The sequence below is a fragment of the Triplophysa rosa genome, linkage group LG17 (genome assembly GCF_024868665.1).
Source record: "Triplophysa rosa linkage group LG17, Trosa_1v2, whole genome shotgun sequence".
Classification (NCBI taxonomy): domain Eukaryota; kingdom Metazoa; phylum Chordata; class Actinopteri; order Cypriniformes; family Nemacheilidae; genus Triplophysa; species Triplophysa rosa.
The window spans coordinates 18,229,650-18,254,459 of record NC_079906.1 but is presented as its reverse complement, the minus strand read 5'-3'; the positions used below and the strand labels follow the sequence as shown (position 1 = coordinate 18,254,459).

The 24,810-nt window shown below is 38.5% G+C and overlaps 4 protein-coding genes across 9 annotated transcripts in view; 1 reads left to right on the top strand and 3 right to left on the bottom strand.

Annotated features, from left to right (window-relative positions):
* Nucleotides 1-5,840, bottom strand: plk2b (polo-like kinase 2b (Drosophila)). Its single transcript, XM_057357226.1, has 14 exons — nt 4,655-5,840; nt 4,369-4,476; nt 4,173-4,289; nt 3,935-4,064; nt 3,670-3,853; nt 3,314-3,512; nt 3,080-3,227; nt 2,674-2,768; nt 2,422-2,551; nt 2,230-2,310; nt 1,979-2,138; nt 1,041-1,170; nt 805-915; nt 1-503 (listed from the first exon to the last, which is right to left on the bottom strand). Exons 1-14 carry the CDS (start codon nt 4,844-4,846, stop codon nt 312-314), a joined length of 1,977 nt encoding a protein of 658 aa, XP_057213209.1. The 5' UTR covers nt 4,847-5,840; the 3' UTR covers nt 1-311.
* Nucleotides 5,841-5,965: 125 nt separating this feature from the next.
* On the bottom strand, nt 5,966-8,752 carry si:dkey-190g11.3 (uncharacterized protein LOC567059 homolog). Of its 2 annotated transcripts, XM_057357227.1 has the most exons (6): nt 8,642-8,752; nt 8,070-8,249; nt 7,770-7,874; nt 6,873-7,013; nt 6,565-6,615; nt 5,966-6,328 (listed from the first exon to the last, which is right to left on the bottom strand). In XM_057357227.1, exons 2-6 carry the CDS (start codon nt 8,136-8,138, stop codon nt 6,149-6,151), a joined length of 546 nt encoding a protein of 181 aa, XP_057213210.1. In that variant the 5' UTR covers nt 8,139-8,249; nt 8,642-8,752; the 3' UTR covers nt 5,966-6,148. The 2 variants fall into 2 exon arrangements, with proteins under 2 accessions (XP_057213210.1, XP_057213211.1); XM_057357228.1 differs by lacking the exons at nt 8,070-8,249; nt 8,642-8,752 and adding an exon at nt 7,487-7,536 and having other exon boundaries at nt 7,770-7,879.
* A 758-nt stretch (nt 8,753-9,510) lies between these two features.
* Nucleotides 9,511-14,270, top strand: rab3c (RAB3C, member RAS oncogene family). Its single transcript, XM_057356682.1, has 5 exons — nt 9,511-9,722; nt 11,003-11,221; nt 11,798-11,916; nt 13,146-13,270; nt 13,349-14,270. Exons 1-5 carry the CDS (start codon nt 9,705-9,707, stop codon nt 13,537-13,539), a joined length of 672 nt encoding a protein of 223 aa, XP_057212665.1. The 5' UTR covers nt 9,511-9,704; the 3' UTR covers nt 13,540-14,270.
* A 113-nt stretch (nt 14,271-14,383) lies between these two features.
* pde4d (phosphodiesterase 4D, cAMP-specific) overlaps nt 14,384-24,810 on the bottom strand; it is a 108,793-nt gene continuing 98,366 nt past the window's right edge. For all 5 annotated transcript variants that reach the window (XM_057356208.1, XM_057356209.1, XM_057356210.1 and 2 more), the window contains exons 12-15: nt 23,836-23,990; nt 23,448-23,570; nt 17,581-17,763; nt 14,384-17,417 (exon numbers count right to left, since the gene is read on the bottom strand). In XM_057356208.1, coding sequence (XP_057212191.1) covers nt 16,926-17,417; nt 17,581-17,763; nt 23,448-23,570; nt 23,836-23,990 — 953 coding nt within the window. In that variant the 3' untranslated portion in view covers nt 14,384-16,925. The remainder of the gene's footprint in view (nt 17,418-17,580; nt 17,764-23,447; nt 23,571-23,835; nt 23,991-24,810) is intronic.

Sequence of the window (24,810 nt, the reverse complement as noted above, 5' to 3'; positions counted from 1 at the left end):
TTGCAAAAATGTTAGAACTGTGTTTTATTCATTAAATAAATAAATAGGAAACTATGTACACAATAAATAATTGGTTTGGACAGAGGGGGAAAACAAATCTCAAGAACAAACAATAATTTTTGCAGGTCATGGCATGCAGGTGATCCATCAACATTTTGTCATTCAAGCAGTCCGATACTTCAGCATGTCACATCATTCCTTATCAGCCGCCCAGTCTCTAAACATCAGGCCTTGTTAATCCAGTAAGTCTGCTTCAGCTATCCAAAACATTTCCATGGAAGCTGTCGGTTCTCCATCGGTTCTAACTGTTCTCAGCTACAGCGCTGCAGCAGCATATTCAATGCATACTCGAGACGGCTGCGCAGATCTGAGGTGCAGCCCGCGGCAAGCAGCTCGCTCAGTTTGAAGGTGGTGGACGTTCGTTCCTCGTTGATGTACGTAAGCAGGTATTCCTCCTGTTGCGTGCACAGGATGAGCTTGGTGTGGTCGTGGTAGAAGTTCACCTGATGGGAGATGAACAAAATAACTTTTGTTATTCTTGAACTGCTGTGAAATGCTCTCACAGGATACAGGATGTTATTACAGCAAGGCTTGTGACCTTCTGCTTCCCACAGTGCTGTATTATACACAGCTTTTCATCTGCACTACTCCAGAGTGCAACTACCCAGAGGTCTTCATGGGCGTATAGGACATAAGACAGAAGCTTTTACATGCGGAATGAACTTCTGCAGAAGTTCGTGGGAGTACGAGTTATCTATTCGCTATTAGCCGTATTGAAATGAAGTGCGATTACTGTAATTTTACCTGGAAAGTGCCATCGTTGAAAAGCATCAGTAAAGCTCTGTCCGATTTCAGCCACTGTAGAAGATATATTCTGGTCTTCTGGGTGTCAGGCTCACTTATCACATCCCCACCCTGTGTGAAACATCAGATATCAATTATACGGTATAAAAGTTAACATGAGAATTTCTAGTCTAGTTCTAAAGGTGTTAGTCTACAAACTTGAATACAGTGATGACACTGAAATCCAGTACACTCACATCCATCAAATTCTCTTCCATGTAGTGAGAAAAGTACTTGAGGATGGTGACCTGGGCGACAACACACTCAGGAGCATCAAGAACAGAGAAAACAGCCTTCTGGCCCAGAGCAGCATACTGATGAACAGTCCTACAAAACATAAACATCAAAGATTTATTAATACATAGTCAATGCTCCATAACACTCACAGTTTGCTTCTACTATACAAATAAGGTATGTTGAGGAGAGGTTGTTGAATGTTTCCTCTTATTTCAGTATTTTAAAAGTAAGGCCATTTGTAATAAAATCGACATTTTGAGGATGTTGGTGTATTGTTTTTTTTTACTTTTATGGTCACTTTGAGGATGTAGATCAATGTTACCCAACACTACACATTTTGGAGATCTTCTTTTTTAAAGGTCCAGCGTGTCATTTTTTTCTCTTTCATAAACTATAATTGCCTTGTCAACATATTTTTTGTTAACTGTAAAGATATCTCTAGGCAATATTGTGTAACACTGACATTTGGCCAAGTAATCCACTGCGTAAAAATTCCTTAGTAAGTACTACTAACTATTTTAATTCAAATAATTTCTCATTTTGGCCAGTGGTGAGTTGCTGTAACTTATGAAAATAAGTTGCATAGGCTTAACAAGTTGAATTCGATGAGTGATGTAAAGACATTAAAAAGTGTAAAATAGTATGTTGAAATGAAATAGTAACGTTAAGACGGGTAGAATACTTAATATATGTGTTTTTACAGTAGGTTTCAAAAAGACATTTCAATTGTGTTGTTAATGTATCTTTGATCATTTTTAACCACCACATGAATACGTATTGCGTAACGTTCGGCTATGTTTTTTTAAAGGAATCCAAATGGCATGTGAACATGTGAACCTGGAGTTAAAAAACCCCGCAGCGGAACTGAGTAACCAAGCAGTCAACTTGAAGCACCTACTTCTTGTCAGAGAGGAGACTCATGTGCGTTCCATTGTTGAAAAGGACGCCCACCGTGTTATCAGACAACTGATAACCAAAGCCATATTTGTTGGAATAGTCCACCCACTTAGTCACCCACTTCAAGCTATTACAACCGTTTCCTCTAGGCAGGCTGTCAGCTGCGGGAAAAAAAGTACTTTCAGATGCAAAGACTTCGCATTTCCTTTTTATCTATAGAAATAGATTTGCAACAGCAAACAGCTCGCTCACCTTTGGGCATGTGTTCCAGACAGCCCCTCAACACACTAACAACAGCTTCGGCCACAGTACCGGTGGTGCTGTCTTCAAGACCTACAGAGAGACAGCGGGATACAACACGTCAGCTTGCCTTACTAATTGAGCACAGGGTGAAAAAATCCATGCATGGACTAACAGGTGAAACCCACACACACACATACTCACATTCACTGCTGCTACTACAGCTGCCCAGGCTGCCTCTAACAATCAAGTGAATGGTATCTCTTGTCTGCGGGCTTCCGGCAGTTGCCTGGGTAACGGGCTTTCTTGTAGGTGCTGACGGAGTTCCTACTTCCTAAAGGGGAAGAACAGTGACGTATGTGTGTCATGCATGACCTAACACTTAACCTTCATAAATATCTCACAGCCGATGATGAATTCCTTATTATAGGCGGCTAAAAAGGGAACACTGCTCACCTCGGATAAGTGCGTAGTTATCTGATTGCTGATGGTGGTTTTTCTAAGGTCTTGACGGAGCTTGAAGATGTCCTCCTCTTCTTTGGCTAACCGATCTGTGGGATGGACGACAGACAGTGAGCAATGGGTTCGTCTTAAATGAAAGCAAGCTGATTACATGGTTCCTATTATTTCCTATTGGAACAGGACGTTCAGACAGGACGTATTGAAAGAATCCTTTTTTTTTAAGACAACAGGTTGTAGTTATGTCACAGTTCTGATTTGTTCATCACTGGAAAGGGGTACTGGAGGGCGGGTCATTCTCAACTCTAAAAAGCATCCGATTGGACAAAAATCTGTGTAGTGCCAGTCTACAACACGAGTCTGGAAAATGTATTTCTTATGAATTAGGAAACTAACCACTTACTTATGTTTTCATAATACTTGGCTTTGTCCTTTTTTCCGCCGAAAAGAGCAGCAGCTGCCTTTTTGAAGAAGCTCTTGGCTGGACTGGAAATGTGGAAGTCCGGAGCGGAGTGACAGCAGCTGACAGGGAGGGTTTCTGGCATGAAGCCCTGCGACATGATCATGGCAACATTAGATGTGGACGAAAGGTCAAAAGCTTGGCTGATACGCTGAAGAAACCGACAAATAAACTCACCTGGGTGAAAAAATCGTGCCGCATGATGTCATCCAGGTGCGGGCGGTCCACGGGGTCCTGCGCGAGCATGCTGGAGATGATCTGTTTGGCGGGGAGAGAGAGGGTGGGGGGGATAGTGTAACGTGCCTCTCGGATACATCGGTACGTCTCCTTCAGGTTAGTGGTCTCAAATGGAGGTTTGCCGGTCAGCATGGTGTACCTGGGGGTCGTACAGGTCATGCATTACAAGACTAACTAATGATTCCAAATGCTGCTATTATACTGTATATAAGAACTAAAGCTAAATCAAACTGCCTGTTCATATGGAGCAGTTTCTAAAAATACTCTGAAGAGAACATGAGCATGATTAAACCTACATGACACAGCCCAGAGCCCACACGTCAGACTCCCATCCATGACCCTGTTTGTTCAGAACTTCCGGCGACAGGTAGTTGGGCGTACCGCAGATTGTTCTGCGCCTGTTGCTCACCGGCTCTAGCTTGGCAGCCAGCCCAAAATCTCCCAGTTTAAGCTCCATTGAGTCAGTCACAAACAGGTTGCCTGAGAAAGACCAAAAAATGTTACTTCTAAGAAACTGAATGAATTTTCAAATGCATCAAATAAAGTGAGTGTCATACGTACCTAGTTTCAAGTCTCGGTGCAGAATCTCTTGATCGTGAAGGTATTTTAAAGCAGACACCGTCTGTTTCAGGTAATACCTCACCTCTGGTTCCGTTACGACTTTTCGTGCCTTCAGTATATGGGCCAGCGACTGTATAAACATAAACACTGATCATTACCTGATACATCCTCACTATAAAACACACAGGGATTTAAGTTCCACTTTTATATTCAGCCCATATGAAAGCTGACGACTTACTCTTCTGCTGCAATACTCCAACAGAATATAGATGTTGTCTTTGTCCTCAAAGTGGTGATAGAAATGCACTATGTGTTTATGGATTAGAGATCTGTGCAGATCGATCTCTCTGTTTATCTGGAATAGAATAGAAAAGATCAGAGGGGTCTCGATGCATCACTTGTGGAATGTCCTTTACATGTGTCGTGAGCTCTACCTTTTCTCTCTGGTGCGGTTTGGACACGCGCGTGTGCGGGATGATTTTGGCTGCATAGACTTTACTTGAAGACAGGTCGGTCATCTCATAGCACTTTGCGAAGCCTCCCTAACGGCACAATGAAAGAAAAGACACGACGAAGATATAAAGAGACTTTCAAAAGCAAATGCCATTACATGCATTAGCGTCTATTTATACATAATATAAGGATATGCATAAATAATATCATTTGCATGTGTTTATCATATGTTTTAATAATTGTATGCAAGAATAATAAGCCCTTTACCTTTCCCAGAACTTTCCCCCGGCAGTAACATTTTCCAGTGTTGGGATCTGTAATGATTCTTGAATACTCTGTGCCCGTCCGGCTGTTATCTTCTGCCTTTTTCCATCCTTGCTCACTTATTTTATTGAGCTCACACATTTTTTCGTTGTGGCTCGCTATTGATGGATAAGAGATATTCCTCAGTGTCTCCATGGCTTTTGTTACTGTGTGTACTGAACTGTTGTGCCGGCGCGTCTCCTGTTTTATATCTCAGCGCCCGCGCGCGAGCCTCTACACGAACTGCGTCACGAGAGAGGAAGACCATATATGTCTCGTCGATTCTGTCTGTAGCGTCAACGAACGTGCGCACTGCTGGTTAAACGTCCTATAAATAAGTCTATCTTTTTTACTTCAAAACTTAACTAGAAAAATGTATAGTCTTTATAAGTCAGAAAATCGCGATTTTTACATCTTAAAGTAGGCCTATGGTTTGTTTCATTTATTTACAATTATTTTAGGTCACCTTGAGGTAAGATTGAATTTTGTAAATGCACAGTGCGCCCGGGGTCCACGGTTAAAGGGATGACTACCATAGTAGGAAAATTTTAAATGGTAGTCAAAGGTGCCCTAGAACTGTTTGCTTTCCTAAATTCTTCAAAATATCTAATTTTGTGTTCAACAGAACAAACAACAAAAAAATAATAATAATTTTTCTAACTATGGTAGTCAATGATGTCCCAGAACTGTCAGTTGCTGACATTTTTCCAAATATCTTTCTTTGTGCGCATCAGAACGAAGAAATTTGACTTGAGGGTGAGTAAATGATGACAGAAATTTCATTTTTGGGAGGAGTATTCCTTTAAGAAACAATATATAGGCCTATTAACCGCCATACCTTATACATAAACACAGATGTAGTAAAATGATTCCATTTAAATTGAATTTAAGACCATTTTATCATTGTCTTCTATGTTTAAAAACACCTCAAGATCTTAAGACTGCAGATATAACACTATATTTGAAGTTCAGGTACTTACTGTCCTGACGACCTATGTTGAAGCGCTAACCTTCATAAACATATTAGTACAAAAGCAAAACTGTCCCTAAAAATGATTCATAAAGGAGCGTGAGAGCATCACCGTGTGGCTAAAATGACACATGACATCTTGACTTGGATTAGAAATTCATCTAATCTGTATCATGTGTTTGAGACTTTAAACTTTAAATTTAAAAGGTCAAGTTCAGTCTATGAGTCTCCAGCATTAACTCAATTACCTGCACGTGATGGAGACACGTGTTCACATATTTACCATTCTAGGACGCAGACCCAGGTCATGACAATGAGCAGTTTATTTTTATAATATAGTCAAGCAGCCATGCTATCAAGCCTGACTGGAGCAAAATCAAGAACACAAGTTTAATTTCCAGGGAACACACAAACTGATTAAATGAATACCTTGAATACACACTAAGTCACTCTCGATAAAACCTTCTCGGTATGTTAAATGTAACCTTTTATTTAGTGGCAGGTTGTGATGAAAGCTTTCGTACGGTACGCATATCATATGCCCAGGTCTGGTCCAGTCCCTCACCCTCAATGGCTGCAGGAGTCCAGTCAGGAAACGGGAACCGACAGGCAATCACACGAGCCTCATCAGGTAACTCCATCTCCAGTTTTCTACCCAGCACCTCCATCTGCAAAGCACGTATTGGCCTCTGCATTATTATCGGCAGAGAGATAGTACATTTCATTTAAGTAGTTTTCTTTTAAATCTCTGTAAAATCAGAAATAAATCAGGCTACAAAACAAAGGAAATATCTCTGCATGATATAACGATAGCTTTTTGTAATTTAGTTAAAATAATCAAATGGTATTTTTGTCACTTTATCAGCTCAGTTTAACTGCAGAATGGACATCTGCGAGTACTCACCACTCCGGGTGCCAAGAAAACAGTCACATTGTTATATTTGGACAAATCGGCCTGTGAAAAGGAAATGTTCAAACTGAATCATCAACAGGAAGTGTTTCCATTATTAAAACACTTTCTACTATTGTAGTATAATGTGCATAGTTAACACTTTTAAATCATTCATAACCTTGATCTTTTTTCTGAAAATTGCACTGTGACTGTTATTCCAATTGTTTAAGACTGTGGGTGGGACTACCATCCAACAGTCATTCCGTTTTCTGTGCCATTTGGTGCAAAATTGACAGACTTCACCTGTGAAAATAACCTACCTTCCAATAGTCCTGGTTTATAAAACTGGCAGTGCTGGGGGGTATTCCTTTCCACATTCCCTTGACTCTGGCATATCCATTTAGAATAGAATTGATTTCAAAACCAGTGCACTCGAATCCCACTACAGTAGCAGCAAACACCTACAAAAACACATCCAAACTTGTACTGTGAGAACCAGGACTTGTGTAATACATCAGCCGGACGTGAAGCAGACTGACTGTGTCCCAATTCTTTGCATGTTTCCATGTATGAAAGAAACCAAGAGGAATAATCTTAACAGCAAGACTGCAAAGGGTGACAAAGTGCTATTTTATTTATTTATTTCTATTTCAACCTAACTTGAGCCGCTTACGGTGTTAATGGCATCTATTTTGGAACACAAAAGAGGCAGCCACAGGCAGACGCATTCACGGTGAAAAATGGAAACCATAAAAATAACCTACATGAGTCATCTCAAGGCCCCGGTATTTAAGAATACCGCATATTTCATGCGAAAGTTATAATAGCCCAGTTGTTTTCAAATATGTTGTTCTTTTGATATTTTGTTGGAGATTTTTCTCTACAATTGATATGCGATAATGTCCCTCCCCTACCCAGCAGCTACGCATCTCACCATGTATTGTGGTGAGAATGTAGTCATCTGTAGAAAGCCATCATAAACATCTGAAACAGAAAGTGCTCGGATGGGAGTAACTTCATTTGTAAATCTCTCAAAGCACACAGAGATTTACATGTATTAAAAATATTAAATGCGATGCGGGTAAATATATAAACATCTTTGTTAATGCCACTGTCCATGCAATCGAATACAAACAAATGCATAAAAATATATATATTATGTTTTATTTCTTTTTAAGTTATTTAAAAATCTCAAAGTCTTTATGTTTAAGGCTTACCAGTCTTCCATCACCAGAGCCCAGATCTGCCAGGCTTCCCGCTCTCCCATGCAGCAGTTTCATAACATTCTGGGTCTGTGTTCTACTGGAGGGTAAATAAGGTACCTGCACAATATTAATTTCACTTAGATCAGTAATTGATTTATTGGTTTTGTCCCTGTTCTCAGCAGGCACTGTATCCAAGTGTATCCGATTGTTGCCATCTTAAAAGATAGTACTTGGGGTTTTTGAACTGTAAATACAGTATGATCGATTTACCCAATCAAAGGCAGTTATGTGCCTGCCAATAAAACGTGGTACCTTGAGACATACTGGTACTTTCCGAAAGCCAGGAAGTGCAAATAAAGTCCAGAGGCCATAAAACCCCATAAGCAAAGCTCCTGAGGCAGCTGTGACAACTGGCTTTTCACTGGCAGCATTAGAGAGTTTTCAACTTTTATCCTGTAGGAATATCTCAACAGGATCCTCCATCATGAAATACTAGTGGGGAGAAAAACACACAAATGCGCATGACGTTTTATGAACAGAAGTGGATCGTTTTTGAAGAACTGTAGTTTAAAAGCGCTGGTGGACTTTGTCCACTAGAGGGGGCCACGAATCCAATGTTTTGTTTGGGAAAAGCTACGATTTTTGTCCGAGAAAATTATTTAATGAACATTGCACACCATGCACCAACTATGTAGCACCTAATACAAGTTTTAGTAGCATATGCGCGCGAATATATAAGATGGTATTGCCTTCACAAACAACGAATGCGCATATGCTCGACCTCGCATATATAATGTCATCTCATTCCTAGAGATCCTTTTACGCCTGCATATCTCATGAAAACGCATTTAACGGCATATAAAACAATTAAAAGTCTGGTTTACCTTTTGAGCGTATAAAGTGGGCGTTTGTACGAGGAAAGCGTGACGTTCATGTAAACAACGCACGCGCATGCGAGAGTGGGATGGGGGAAGGTTTGGCATATGAATATTAATGATGTTGTGCTGACGTCACACTGGAAGCTTCCTATTGGAAAGTCGTATCTTATGACGTTCGCATAACTGATGAATATAAAATCGTATTTTTTTATTAAAGCAACATGAAACATACATGTTTATACTATCCAAGACATTTATGCCATTATGCGTACACAACAAAGCAAATTAAAAAACTATAGAGAAGAAAAACAAACAAATTATTTGTAAAGCTCAAGTTTTGATAGCTCTCTTATTCAGAGACTCTCTTATATTGTATATCTACAGCCTTACTTCAGTCACCAAATCATGTGTTGATGTTTTTGTTAGTAAACTTGACAATAAAAAATTAATATGAAATTTGATTTTAAAAACTCATAATAGATTTTAGATCGTAATTTAGCAATGCAATGACTAAAATGACAGACAATGCTCACGCAAAGACAAAATAGGCCATATTTGGGCTATAAAATCCTTTTTGTCAAATTCTAAAATAAACCTAAACACAAGATTTTTAAGTGGTCATCATAATATTCTTGACTTATACATTGCAGTGTTTGTATTTTTATTGTAAAATCTTATTAATCATATTTTAGTTGCATAAAATTTGCGTATAATATACATTAATAATGTTAACATTTTTAATTTATTATTATTCCATTACATTTATTGCATTACCAATTAGTTTTGAAGATGATACGTGACATGCGTGTGAATCTGATCTGTGTGATTTTTGTCTTTTCAGCTCTGCCCCCTGCTGTCGACAGCGAGTATTCACGCTCTGGGCGGATGTGGGATGAATGGGTGGAGAGTGCGAGCGTCTGCTGACGTCCATTGCAAGCATCACCGCATCCAACATTTATCCCAAACAGCCGACTCCACCTCTCCAAAGCGGAAAAAAACTATCATTTATTAGGACTTTATCAAACCCAGACTCCGTTTATCGCATCGGTTGTATTGCTTGTCTGAAACAATGGATTTATACGGGAAGGTAAGAGAGATTTACGCGTTAAATACACCTTTTTAATGATCGAAATGGGTGCCTCGCAAAAAGCTTATTTAGCCATAACGCAAAAATCGATGTAGTTTAAGATCAGGATTAGCCTTGCTGAATAATGAACGCAACATAGAAAAGCAGTCTGATCAAAAGCTGCTAATTCACCATTATTTACATGTAAGAATTGCTTGTTTTGAAGTCTTACCAATGGTAATCTTTCCATTTAAAATACGTGTCTCCCTGTCTATTGTACAATGACGTGTTTTAATAATGGATGTTTATTATAGGTTTCTAAACACTTCAGTAAGCATTTCATTTTCCTCTTTTTGAAATACACCGGCCCTTTAAAATCCTCAGACAGGAAAGAGACATGGGCTTCGTCTCAAAACCTAGTGAGCTGACTACTTAGACAACATTGTCCGTATGATATGCGCGTTGCTGTACGACACTGTCAGCAGGATCGTAACTACAGTACGTTTCGAGGCGCAGCCATGGACAGCTCCCGGTGCTGAGTTGAACTCTGCTGGAACATTGTAGGCTATAATGCATAATTGTATCATTTGTAAAATACTTTAACGAAATCTTTCATTAAATATGAGAGTATATTATATACAGTATGTGGCTATAATTACACTGACTCGATAACCATTCACAAGGATTCGCTTGTTATACTAGGCCTATCGATCTCACAAAAATAACACTTATAGAGCATACGTGTTCATTTCAACATTTCATAATTCATTTTTAAATCAATAACTGTATCTGTTAACATCAACAAAGTAAGAATAGTCCGCACACTGGAAACAGACAAATTGATATATCCTTTTATTTTACATGCAAGTGTACAAAAAGTGATAAAAGTGCAAGTATTAAAAACAGCAGACATTTCAGCCATGTTTTTTTTTTCAATGCTTTTTCTGCAACATGAATTAATGCATAAAGATGAACAAAAAAAATTGTATTTGTATTAAAGGTGCCTTAACTGATTTCTGAAAACTGTTGTTGTTATTTGAAATCGATAACCAAACAAACACACTACGACGCAAAAGAAACACGAATGCGTGAAATGGACGTGTCTTTATCATAGCTGAGACCACACAAATAATAATGCAAATAAATGAAATAATCAAAGACGACACACGTATTGGACAGAGCAGTAGGTTACACTTAAAAAGAAGACAACTTTACCCAACAGGCTTAATTCATTTTTGCTGGAGTTTATCTACTATTATTGTGTATCCTGCAATTTATTGTACTTCTTTATGTTCTCCTAGATGGCAACACAAGACAATAAACAAAAGGAAAACGCTGATCAAAACTTTGATTACATGTTCAAGTTGTTGATAATTGGAAACAGCAGTGTCGGAAAAACATCTTTCCTCTTCCGCTACGCTGACGATACCTTCACCTCTGCCTTCGTCAGCACTGTGGGCATCGACTTCAAGGTCAAAACCGCCTACAAGAACGACAAACAGATCAAGCTACAGATCTGGGTAATATGTTGTCTACATAACAAAATGACAGGCTGCTTTTTCAGCTGAGCGTCAATGATTCATGGTTGGTAAAGCACTGAAGGGGTGGATAATCAGACACGGTGCAATGTAAACATAACATGAGGTGATGATTAACACTGGCTTATGGAAAGAGAACATAAGCCATTATCACCTTATAGACCTTTTAACTTGCCATCAGCAGGACCGATCTGCTCTCCAGATTGAGGCACGATGTGCTATTTTGGTCTTTCAGCCAAAGCGGTGCTACTTTTAGAGGTGATGAACCCCAGTCTCGACATCATTTCTCAGTCTCCGTCTTGACTCTTGCGCACTCTTTCATTTCACACGTTTGCTGTATCGACTGCATCTGTTCCAGACTAAAGCAACTCAGTCACTTTTTCCACCAGATTCTCTGTAGCTTTAAACCCCCTGTGAGCTATCTCGACAGGTGCAGTTTTCTTCTCTCCTCTGTTGAAGAGAAAAAACATTAGTTTGTGTTTTTATGCATTGTACCCTTTTTGCAGTAATTGAACGCACATCCTTGTGGATTAAAACACATCCTGTTTTTTTATGTAGGACACAGCGGGACAGGAAAGGTACAGGACTATCACCACAGCTTACTACAGAGGAGCCATGGGCTTCATCCTCATGTATGACATCACTAATGAAGAGTCTTTCGCTGCAGTGCAGGACTGGTAAGATGACAGTGAGATCTTTAAAATGACAGACAGAGCTCTTAGCTTTCAAAAGGAGCAGGTTCACCATATTGAGTGGCCCCCTGTTTTCACCTGCGTGATAGAAACATTGATGTATTAATCCTGCTGTCTTCACTATAGAAAATGCTGGGGTAAATTATGGGCTAAATATCCTTGGTTTAAAGTCAATCTAGAAAAGGAATTCTTTTTAGACTAAGAAGAAGAGAAATCAAACAAATCTGAAACTTTAATGTCAGAAGAATTACATTTATATGTACTGTGTTCAAATTATATTGATCAATTTCACATTTAAAAAAAATCTAAATAATGTCACTCATTTATGGGAGATAGTACTTTCACATTTAATTTTTTCTTTAGGAAAAGATTTATTAAATCACAAGAAAAAATAATTAATATATTTTTTATGTTTTTATCATATAAAATGCAATGTAAAACTAGGACATATTACACTAAACAAAAACCTTTAAACCTTTAAACTAGATTTTGTTAACTCCATACTGCAAATTCATCTATTTAAACTTAAAAACTTCAGTTCAATAGCTGCTTTAAATTTTGAAGTTAAATGAAATCGGCTTTTCTGATATCAAACCGATTTAAAAATCTAGTTTAACCAATTTCAAATTCATTTTATAATTCAGTTCAAGTGTCCTGAAAAGTCAGTTCGATTGAACTTTTTTAAGTTAAGTTTAAAATTTTTACAATGTAAGATGGAAAAACATTTTTATAAGAGCAAAGACTTTAGTAAATGCGCAATGAACTGAGAAAACAAAAAACAACAATTGTATATGTATAAATATCAACAAAGATAAGAAAATTATGTTGAATTAGCTAATGCGTCAGCTAATAAATGAAACCTTATTGTAAATTGTTACCAAAACTAACATGGTAACCAGTTTGTTGTTATTTTCTTGATCAAATCCCATATTGGACAGAATAATAGGTTACACGTACACAAGACAGGCAACACAAAATATGAAAATATGGGTCATTTAAAGTTCTAAATAAAAATACAAATGACCCAATAATGGTTTTCTTTCAGAGAAGCAAAGAATGGACTAGATCTCTTTGCTTCAGCATGGCATGATGACATATTCCCAGAATAAAACTGTCAGAATTCTGTACGAGTCTGGCAAATGTTGTACCGGGAGATGTATCAGTTGCATTTTGACTGTTCACAAGCATGTCAGCTCTCTTCTGTCTTGTGTCAGGGCGACCCAGATTAAGACGTACTCTTGGGACAATGCACAGGTGATCCTTGCAGGAAACAAATGTGATATGGAGGAGGAGAGGATCGTGTCTGTGGACAACGGAAGATTATTAGCAGAACAACTAGGTGAGTGAAAACTCAAGATTAAATACACATATATTTGTATATTTCAGATGCTTACCGTAAGTCTCTTTTTCCCAAAAGGTTTTGATTTTTTCGAGACAAGTGCAAAGGACAATATCAACGTCAAGCAGACATTTGAACGCTTGGTGGACATCATTTGTGACAAGATGTCCGACACACTTGAGGCCGACCCCTCCGTTGCCACGGGAGCGCCAACTACCAGACTGACCGACAACCCAATGCCTCCTCAGCAGTCTGACTGTGGCTGCTAGTGTTTACTGTCCGGGTTGTTTGCTTTTCGTGGCTCGAGTGCTGTTGACAAGCTTCTGTATTCTGAGGCAAAAATAAGTTATTGAACCTCAAATCTTTGACCTGGCTTAAACTCTTTTTTTGGCGGGATAGTTCTCCCAAAAATAAAAATTTGTGATTTATTCACCCATCGTGTCATTCAGAACCTGTATTTGACTCTTTCTTCTGTGGAAAACAAATGAATATATTTTGAGAAATGTTCTTGGGTAACTAACGTTATTCTAAATATCTTCTTTTGTGTTCTGTAGAAGAACATCATACAGGTTTGGAATGACATGAAGGTGAATAAACAATGAAAGAATTGTCATTTTTGGGTTGACTATCCCTTTTAAGACAACTGACATAGCAAACTAGCAAGATTGTGCCAAAAACAAGCGTCAAATCTCGTCCTTTATTCCATTATACCAATATACGGTGTAGTTTCAGGGCTTGCTGTGTATTCATATTATACCGCAATATCTTGTACGAGGCAGAAATTCGTCGAATTTTAGGATCCACAATCATTCCCATGTCTCTCAGGGGAATTATAAACATCTACATATTTATAAATTCTATGTGTGTGTTTAACGTATGTGTAATGTATTGAGAGGGTACTGACATTTTACGGATGAGTTTGGATATGTTTCAGTGCAACTGTATGTACAGAAAAAGATGAAGAAAGCTTAAAAGTACAGACAAAATAAACGTGGCCTTGACATGGTCCTGAAGTCCCGATTCATTCTTTTTACATAATCATTTTTCTTCTTCAACTCAATAGACTTGAACTCAAAGGTCATTTTCAAATTAAACAAGAGTCATCATAGAGTCAACCCATGCTTTTATTTTGGTGCATATAAAAACATTTTTATTTGATTTTACTACTTTTCGTACGTAAATTTTTATTTCTACAGTTCTATCCAATAGACTGCAATAAACAATGAGCCTGATAAACAACTAAGCGGTCTTGTGAAACCTCCAGACAATTTGTCATTCAAGTCACACAACAGAAAAATAGTTATCCCTAAATTTCTTTTTTTTTTCCAAATTCACTTTGTGTATTTCTCTCGTGATTTAAAAAGATAACAAAAACGTACACACTGATTTCATCCATTTCGGGCAATTAAGAATCTACAGTATATGTGTCAACGAGTCCAAACTTGAAGATTTAAGTTTTGGTGAAGATGTCTCTAACCCTCTTTTAATCTAGACATCAAAATGCCCTGTTATTCCCCGGACACAAATGTGTTGTTCTTTCTTTCATATTGCAAGAAACACAAATGTTCTAGATAATCTAAAATGCCTGTTTCAGTCAAATGAACACAGCATAGACGTTAACACGATGGAGGTTCTTATACACTGCTTTACCCTGTCCAATGAGGTCTGACACTTTTGTCTACAAAACATGTTTCGTTTTGTTTTCTGGGAGCATTTATCCCAAATACACAGGAGAAGCACAAGCAACATCAAAGTCAATTTCCAACCAGCAGTTACTTTAGTGCAGCAAGAGGTTAAAAACTAAAGATCTATCTGTAAGGCACAACCCTCAGGCCACAGAACCACTTTCTTCTAAAACGAAAAAAAAGCCAAATAAAATAAAAACACAAGAAAGACTATCATTTGGCTTTCCCCGTTCTCTACGCAATCTCTCTAGAGACACATAACAATGGGATTATTATATACTAAGAATAACAAACATTCTCTCAGTAAGAGTTCCATAATACAACACCATCACCAAAAGGGATGATATAATCGTTTACAACAACATGGTAAGAGCAACAATATGTACTGTACATCACAATAAATACGTGTATGTAAACACGAGAAACAATGTAGGAAATGGATACACAAAAAAAAAAAACGAAACTTAACAAATAGAAAAACTTGGCAACAGAATGAGTTTTAAATAAAGCGATTAAAGAAAGCAATGACAGGGGGCTTCAGTATCATACAGAATTGTATACATTTCACTAAGTCTATTTACTGCATATGTATTAAAGTATATTTAGGAGAACGGACCCAAATGCCTGCATTGCTGATGCTACAGTTTGACAAAAATGCTTTAATATGCTACCAGCACATCAAAGAGCATTCGTAAATAATGCTAGCGAGAAAATAATAGAGCCACGTTTATACATTAGGACACTTGGCAAAGACGAGTACAGCAGCAATCAAATCTTCATGAGTGAAAATGTTTGGCAAACACAAAATAAATACACTTAAAATTTTGCACTGAAGCTGATTGTCATGTGATCATAAAAGAAACCGGTAAATGGAGAAAAATACGTATTTATGTCAGGTGTGGGCGTGGACATATGCGATCAAACAACCACGACCCAGGTGAATTCTGGGAAAGAACTTAGTAAGATGAAGCCCAAACAAACAGCCACGATATAAATAAAAACATAATAATGATAATAATAATACTGCACCTATTACTATTAGCACTGTTATTTGTAGTGATGGTTTTATTATTAATATTAATTATGTATATAAAGTGAACACCCAGGATTCACCGCAAGAATGTATTTAAAACATTTCTATAATTAAGGCTGATTCCAAATTCTTTTTTAGACCAAAATCCTGAGTTATTATTGTTCTTGTGGGGAAAAATAGATTTTATGGTCAAAATTTGTCCAGTAAGCAAATATTACCATATTTGTACAAATTGTAGACTGTTGTTATGTTAAAAATATTATTTTTAAATGTAGAACGGCTGCAGCAAACAGAACAAGATGGCTGATTAATGGAACATATGATTATCTGAAACAAAATGTCAGAATCTGCAGATGATTGTGTCTCGTGTGTCTTTTCACTTTGGTAGCATGTCCGTTCACTTTGAATAATGCTTGATACACTAAACGGACAACTAAATCCAGCTAAATAACACATTCAAGGCATCAAGGAAGACGTGAGGTTCAAAACATGTAGTCATTTCTACCAAAATGTGTCTGCTAAAATGCTTCCGATGACCACTTTCAGATGGACAGAAGTAGTGTCTTGGAGAAAAATCTGTATAAATCACACGACTGCTTTCTAAGTTCAATGTTTTTAAAATACTGCTTCACTCCAAACAAACAAAAAAAAAGAGTACCTCACAAACATGAATAAAAGACAAATTCAAGCTTTTTATCGACCTTTCATTTATCTTGTTTCTATGAGTGAAAGGTGGAAGTGGAAAGGATATTCCTGAGTGCAAAAATGGTTGCAACGGGTGGATGTAAAAGAGCAAGGAACGAAAAATAAAACCAGGTTAAAAAGGCGAACGTTAAAAAGCACTTCAAAACAACGATGTATGCAAAACAGACAATGAAAAAACATAAGTGTTTCTCATCTCTCGTATAAAAAAGTCCGGGTGCCGTGTCATACTGTGTTATGTGTTGGCAGTGTACTCCTCGTCCTCCTCTAAAACAAAGGGTTCTGATATTTCCCGTTCTTCGTCGTCCTCTTCCTGTCCGTCCCCCACCTGCTCGTCCAGGGGGATCTCTGTACATTCAGAGTCCTGCGTGCAAAGGGTTTTAGAGTCACTACAACTGTTTTCCTCCTCTTCTTCCTCTTCCTCTTCCTCCTCCTCCTCCTCCTCCTCCTCCTCCTCCTCCTCCTCATCGGGAGGGCTTCCGCTGTCCTTCTCCGTGTCGGATTCTCCGTCCTCCTCTAGAGTCAATTCAAACTGGAATTTCTCCTGGCCGGTTGTGCGTCGCCCGTCGCTGTTGGTGTCCAGCGCTGGAGAGGGGCTCTGTGGAATGGTGCTCTGGTACCACTCCCTGTTGTCCTCAAGCGTGTCCAGGATATCCTGGGCGTCTGGGTGCACCAGGTCTGCCCACGTCTCCCACAGCGGGTGCACAATGTAATCGATAAAACCCACCTAAGGAGGAATGGTGATTTGTATTGGGTTTTAAAAACTGTGGGCTGGAACAATATGTCATGTATTTCTTTCGTTTCTAAATATTTATCTGAAGCTACTGGCATCTATGTGCGTTGTATATCAATATATATTTCTTTTAAATATGTATATAGGGCTGTCATACCTGAGACTTCTCGACCGATGCATTGTGCTTGTCACACATGGGGCTGATCTCCATGCCACGCTCCCTCTCTCGGTCTCCCTGACTGAAGAACTCCTCCATGATGCGGTCCGTCCACTGTCTGTACAACTGCAGGGGCTTGGTGGGGTTACTGAGGTCTGCACAGTGCACCATGTTCTGCAAGACCTGAGATCAACGACGAAAAAGGGTTTAAGCATAAAAACAATAAGTGTAATACTGCTTTAAATTGTTGTTGTTAAAAAAAAGAAAAAGTATGCTGTTTAATTGAATTCTGAGCAAAAAACAAATATCATACATTTTCCCTGATTTACAGAAGACGCCCACTAAAATGTCATTCAGTGTAACAATCTTGTCAGGTATATTCACAACAAAAATCAATTTATGACGTATTAAAAGACTAATTACTCTCACACCAAATGCTAACTAGTTGTAATTTTTTTTGAATTTGCCTCTATCCTAGGTTTTGCCCATTTGTCAAGATTTTTTACTAATTTAAAGCACAATAAAATGTATTATACACCCCTATTCTTTTATATATATTAATATGTACAAGTCAGAATAAGCATGTTGTTTGAATTTATACATAAATATTGTTACACTGAATGACAATGCAACATTATTCCAAACAAATTTTGACATTTTATTCTCCAAAAACTTATAAAGTATAAAGAAGACATTTAACTTACATTTAATGTGCTTGCTATGGACATAAAATCACTTTTGTAAATTTTGATGGGGACATCTTAACGTCTTTGACCCATGCACAGCCGCAGAAAAAATTACGAGAGACCATTTCACAGGTATGCGTTTAGGTCAAATGGTTATTTTTGTTTTATTCTCTGATCTACTAACAATATTTCTCCCAAATTTCAAATAAAAACATTGTTTCTATGGAGAGGCTCAGAGATGAAGTCTGTCTTGTGCAGGCTAACCCGGAAGTAAGTGCCGCGCTGGTTCCCTCGACCGAAAGCCTATTCATTTTTCCCATAGACTTTTGGAAGATCGCAAAAAATAAACTCTGGGATTAACAAAGGTTTATGATGTTTACAAGACAGACTACACTTAAGGTCGCTCGATATCAATGTTACCACCACCAAGCACTCTTTCGATTTGTGCCCATGTTGCATTATTTGTGAGCTTTATATCTGCGATGATGTCTAACGTCCTCGCCAAAGGACGTCGTCGTTTTAGCAACTTGTTAGCAACCGCCGTTTTCAAGACATAATAAGGCCTCAAAAAATCACAAGCGGGTTATAATTGGTGTGTTTTATGTCATAGAATAAAACGTATTTATATAGGTTTTGTTTACCACAGACCTTATTTCGGGCAATTTACCAAAAACCCATTCAAAAAACCCACAGACTTTGGAGCGATGGAACCGGAAGTCCTAAAATGCTAACTCGCTTCTGGGTTTTGCATACAAAAATACGTCATCTCTGAGGCTCTCCATTTGCATTTATTTGCAGAAAATGAAAACTGGAGAAACAGGTCAAAATAACAGAATAGATGTTCTGTATTTTTCAGACTTCAAATACTGCAAAGAAAACAAGTTCATATTCCCTTTTAAGCAATACAACAGTAACATTTGTACATGTATTTAGGAAAAGTTCGAAAGTTATTTTTTATGTGATAATCTCGCATAAAATGTCTTTCATGTGTCTTGTCATGCTGTCAGTCTTTCACATTGCTGTTGGATGACTTTGTCACTCCTGAGGTTTGATTTTGTTGAAATTCAATAGACACTGGAATGCAACTGTAATAAACGACCAAAACAAACTCATAAAGTTCGGCCTACTTAATATTAGATCACTAAATTCAAAAGCAGTTATTGTAAATGAAATGATCACAGACAACAGTTTTGATATACTTTGCCTTACCGAAACCTGGCTTAAACCAAATGATTATTACGGTCTAAATGAGTGTACACCACCAAGCTACTGTTATATGCATGAGCCACGTCCGGTTGGTCGAGGTGGCGGTGTCGCAACAATCTTTAGAGACTTTCTTACTGTAACTCAGAGAACGGAGCATAAATTTAAATCATTTGAAGTGCTTGCGTTGAACATAATTGTTCCAATTGACAGTAAAAAACCATTGCTTTCTTGTACGTTGGCTACAGTGTATACCCTGGTCCCTACACTGATTTTCTGAAAGAGTTTGCGGACTTCCTATCGGACCTATTGGTTAACGTTGATAAAGTACTAATTGTCGGAGACTTTAATATCCACGTAGATAGTGCTAACGATGCATTAGCAGTGGCGTTTACAGAGCTATTACACTCTTTTGGAGTAACACAACACATCAATGGACCCACTCATCGATTTAATCATACACTAGACTTGATTATATCTCACGGAGCCGATCTAACCAATATAGATATTATACCTCAAAGCGACGATGTCACTGATCACTATCTTATAACATGTACACTGCGCACTGCAGAAATCAGCCGTTTAACTCGTTATCGACAGGGTAGAACAATTACCTCGACTACTAAAGATAGTTTCGCAAAGAGCTTGCCAGATCTGACTCCTTTAATAACCATACCAATAAATATAGAATCGCTCGATGACATGACCAGCAAATTGGGCACTATTTTCTCTAATACATTAGAAGCTGTCGCACCTATGAAGTCAAAAAAGATTAATGAGAAAAACGCAGCACCATGGTACAATAGCACCACTCGCGCCCTTAAAAGAGAAACACGTAAACTGGAGCGCAAATGGAAACAAACCCAATTAGAGGTCTTTAAAATTGCGTGGAAAGAGAGTGCAAACTGTTATAAAAAGGCACTAAAAGCAGCAAAGGCTGAGCACCTCCGTAACCTCATAGAAACTAACAAAAACAATCCAAGGTTTTTATTTAGTACAGTTGCTAAACTAACAAATAAACAGACTTCACCTGACCTGGGTATTCCGCCGCACCTTGGTAGCAATGATTTCATGAATTTTTTTACAGAGAAAATCGAAAACATACGAGACAAAATAGTAAAAACTCAACCTCCAAGTCTGTCCTATAAATTAGTACCAACCATCGCCCCAAAAGAAAGGCTACAGTGTTTTTCACCTATAAAACAGGAAGATTTAATTAAACTTATTGCAACATCTAAACCTACAACTTGCTTATTAGACCCCATACCAACTAAATTATTAAAAGAGTTATTACCCGTTGCAATTGAGCCCATTTATAACATTATCAACTCGTCAATTAATCTAGGCCATGTCCCAGGACCCTTTAAACTGGCCGTCATTAAGCCTCTTATCAAGAAACCAAACTTAGACCCCAATGAACTAGGAAACTATAGACCGATTTCAAATCTCCCTTACCTGTCTAAAATACTAGAAAAAGTAGTGTCCACTCAGTTGTGCTCTTTCTTACAAAATAATGACATACACGAAAAATTCCAGTCAGGCTTTAGACCGCATCATAGTACTGAAACTGCGCTCGTTAAAATTACAAACGACCTGCTTATAGCATCAGATAAAGGTAACATCTCACTCCTAGTCCTGCTCGACCTTAGTGCTGCGTTCGATACTGTAGACCATAAAATACTTCTAGATCGCTTACACAATTATACCGGTATTCAGGGACAGGCACTACAATGGTTCAGATCTTACTTATCAGACAGACATCAATTTGTCCATTTAAATGGGGAATCATCAAATCTAACGCAAGTAAATTATGGATTACCTCAGGGATCGGTTTTAGGACCCTTGCTATTCTCCATATACATGCTGCCCCTTGGAAACATTATTAGAAAACATGGAATTAGCTTCCACTGTTATGCAGATGATACTCAGCTATATATCTCATCAAGACCAGATGATTCCTTCCAACTATCCAAATTGGCAGAGTGCATCGACGATATAAAGCATTGGATGACTTGTAATTTCCTTCTTTTAAATTCTAATAAAACAGAAATATTACTTATCGGACCAAAGACACGTGAGCAGAATATTTCGGATTATGACCTGCAAATTGAAGGCTGCACTGTTACTCCAACAAATACAGTTAAAGACCTTGGCGTTATATTAGACAGCAACCTGTCATTTAAAAATCACATCTCAAATGTCACAAAAACAGCCTTCTTCCACCTTAGAAATGTTGCCAAATTGCGAAATATTTTATGTGTGGCTGACGCAGAGAAGCTTATTCATGCATTTGTGACCTCAAGACTTGACTACTGTAATGCACTGCTTAGTGGTTGTCCTGCAGCATCAATAAACAAACTACAGTTAGTTCAGAATGCAGCTGCCAGAGTTCTAACCAGGTCCAGAAAATACGATCACATAACCCCAATGTTATCAACCCTTCACTGGTTACCCATTAAGTATCGTATTGACTTTAAAGTTCTTTTAATTACTTATAAAGCCTTAAACGGTTTAGCCCCTACCTACATAACAGAGCTTCTACCACACTACAACCCATCACGCTCTCTAAGATCTCAAAACTCCAGACTTTTGATAACACCTAGAATAACTAAATCCACCAAAGGGGGTAGAGCTTTCTCATACGTAGCACCTAAACTCTGGAATAGCCTCCCCGATACTATTCGAGGGTCAGACACACTCTCCCAATTTAAATCTAGATTAAAGACACATCTTTTCAGCCAAGCATTCACTAATACATAGCTAATGAACAGCAGCTACGCTAATTATTCTCTTTCTGTTTCTGCCCTCGCCTCGGGATGCCCATCCCGAGGTAGGGAGAGATTCCGCCAGGCCCAGATGAACGTCATATGCCCATCCACAACTAGAGATTACGCCAGCTACATCGGAAAATCCCGTGCCATCCTCCTGCGAGAGCCTGCGGACTGACTGACCATCCAGCTCCATCCAAGGCAATTCCATCACCACCCAAGAAAAAGGCGACCATCTGGCCGGCCCAGCTCAGACAATTCCATCCCCAACCGAGAGCAAAGACGGACTACCTGTCACATAAATGCTAAATTTACAATACTTGGTATTTAATGCTAAACTTACATCACACGACAGCAGTTTGAAGTTATGGCTGCACTCAGTGACTTTGATTGGAGGTAGCTGGGTGGGTGTTGTAGGGAGTGGGGGGGCTTGTTGGTTGTGGTTCGGGGCGTTTCATTTGTTGGGACTGTGTGGGTCTGGTCTGGTTGGTCTTGTTTTGTGGTCGATGTCGGACAACAGAGGAATAAAGTTAATTATGCCATTACTATTTTTCCCTGGTTGTTCCTCTGTTGTCTGTTGTTGATCGCGGAATGGGACCGGGTTGGACCTGCACGGTTTCGGCGGGTGGGGCTTCCTGGGTCGCGGCTCGTGGGCTCTCCCTGTTCTTCGTGGACGTTGCTCGGTGGCTTTGGTCGGGGTCACTGAGTGCAGCTATGACACGTCAGAGGAGATCTGGCCCTCCCGGCTGAGCCTGGTTTCTCCCGAGGTTTTTTTTTCTCCATTATTCAGCATTGGAGTTTGGGTTCCTCGCCACAGCAGAGCAGTGCAGTGTTGGCTTGCTCACCGGGAGACTGCATTTATTTATTTATTTATTCATTTATTTATTAGATATTATTTATTATAATGATCTTGCTTGGTCTATAAACACCATGCACTGTGCTGTGTTTTACCTTTCTGTGTTTTTCTTATTTGCTCCTGTAAAGCTGCTTTGGAACAATGCACATTGTGAAAAGCGCTATATAAATAAAATTGAATTGAATTGGACTGCAATGGCCACAATATATCTAGAAATGCTGATTAAATTAAAATTTGTAATGGTCTCTTATTTTTTACCGCGCCTGTATATATACAGTAGTCACAGTTTATATGTTACTGTTGCCTTTCCATCTTTAAATACACAACATTATGAAATACTGATTAATGACGCACCTGTATCCGGTCTGAGTAGTTGTCCAGTAGTAACACCCCTGAACTGGTCACCTTTTTGGTCTCCACCATGGTTTTCAAATCCGCCAATAAATTCATGTGTTTAGACATATCTGTGGCCAGAACCTGCAAAGTGGACCAAACATCAATAAGAGAGAAGGTTATTTTAATCACCATTCTGGAAAAGCCTTTCTGTTGGAAATTCTGCATCGATGCATAAAAACAAACAATCGATTATTAAAAAATGCAAGTAAATATCATGTGTGAACAATTACAGTTTTTGTAGTAAATAAAGTATTCTTATTATGATCTTTCAAATGTGCTATATATACACACATTGATTGATTGATTTGACATTCAAACTCAAAAAAGTTTGATATCATTGACTTACGATATCAATGACCATCTTGCGGAGTGACTGTCTCTGTTTCTTGGTCAGGTTCTGGAAGATGTCACAGTTCTCTTCCTGCAGCAGTTTGAAGCCTACAGCCAGATGATGATTCTCCAACACAGACGAATCATTATACATGAGGGCCAACTCAGAGTCTGAGAGAAGAGAGAGAGAAAAAGAGGCAGAACAATTATTTATACAGTATACTTGTTCTCGTTCTTTCATTAGATCTTCAACTATTTTTTGTCCTTTTTGGTACTATTATTGATAGGGATGAGGATGTATACAGCATGCGTGCCAACTGCTAGTGCACAGACCTGTACTTTTGTTTTTAACTATATATTAGACGTTTTCTAGTATTTTAACCAAATAAAAAAATCTGGGTAACTGCTTTTCTAACAGAAAAAGTATCCTGCACAAATACCATAAAACCTATCCATATGACTCACGCTCGATATTTTTAAGCCATTCAATAGCTTAGTGTGAGAAACTCTCCAAATACAATTCCTTTTTTATTGATAATCTCTGCCGAAGCTCTAAAATCGCATGACGTCATTGATAACAAAAGCCATTCATTCTGAAATGGTGGATGAAAACTGCATCATTCTCTTTCTGTGTCAATTAAAACAACATACAGGTCTGGAACGACACCACGGTTAGTGAATATTCAACATGGGACAATGCGAATATTCAACAATGGGAACTTCCTTTAAGAGGTCCCACTTGATGGCCACATGAGAGTAACATAAGGCCCTCCTCTCATCATTGAGCCCCGCTGATCTTGTGCCGAGCACCGCTGGTTTTTCAACTCCTCTCCATTAGTCATTGAGGAGATTGACCAGCTGTGTGGGCGGGACACGTGAACGTGGACCATGAACCACAGACACATGCAGCCGCTCAGCACATGCATCGATAGCATGAGAAACCATCCCATTGACTGATGCAGCACGTGATGAAGGCTTAAAAACAGATTGA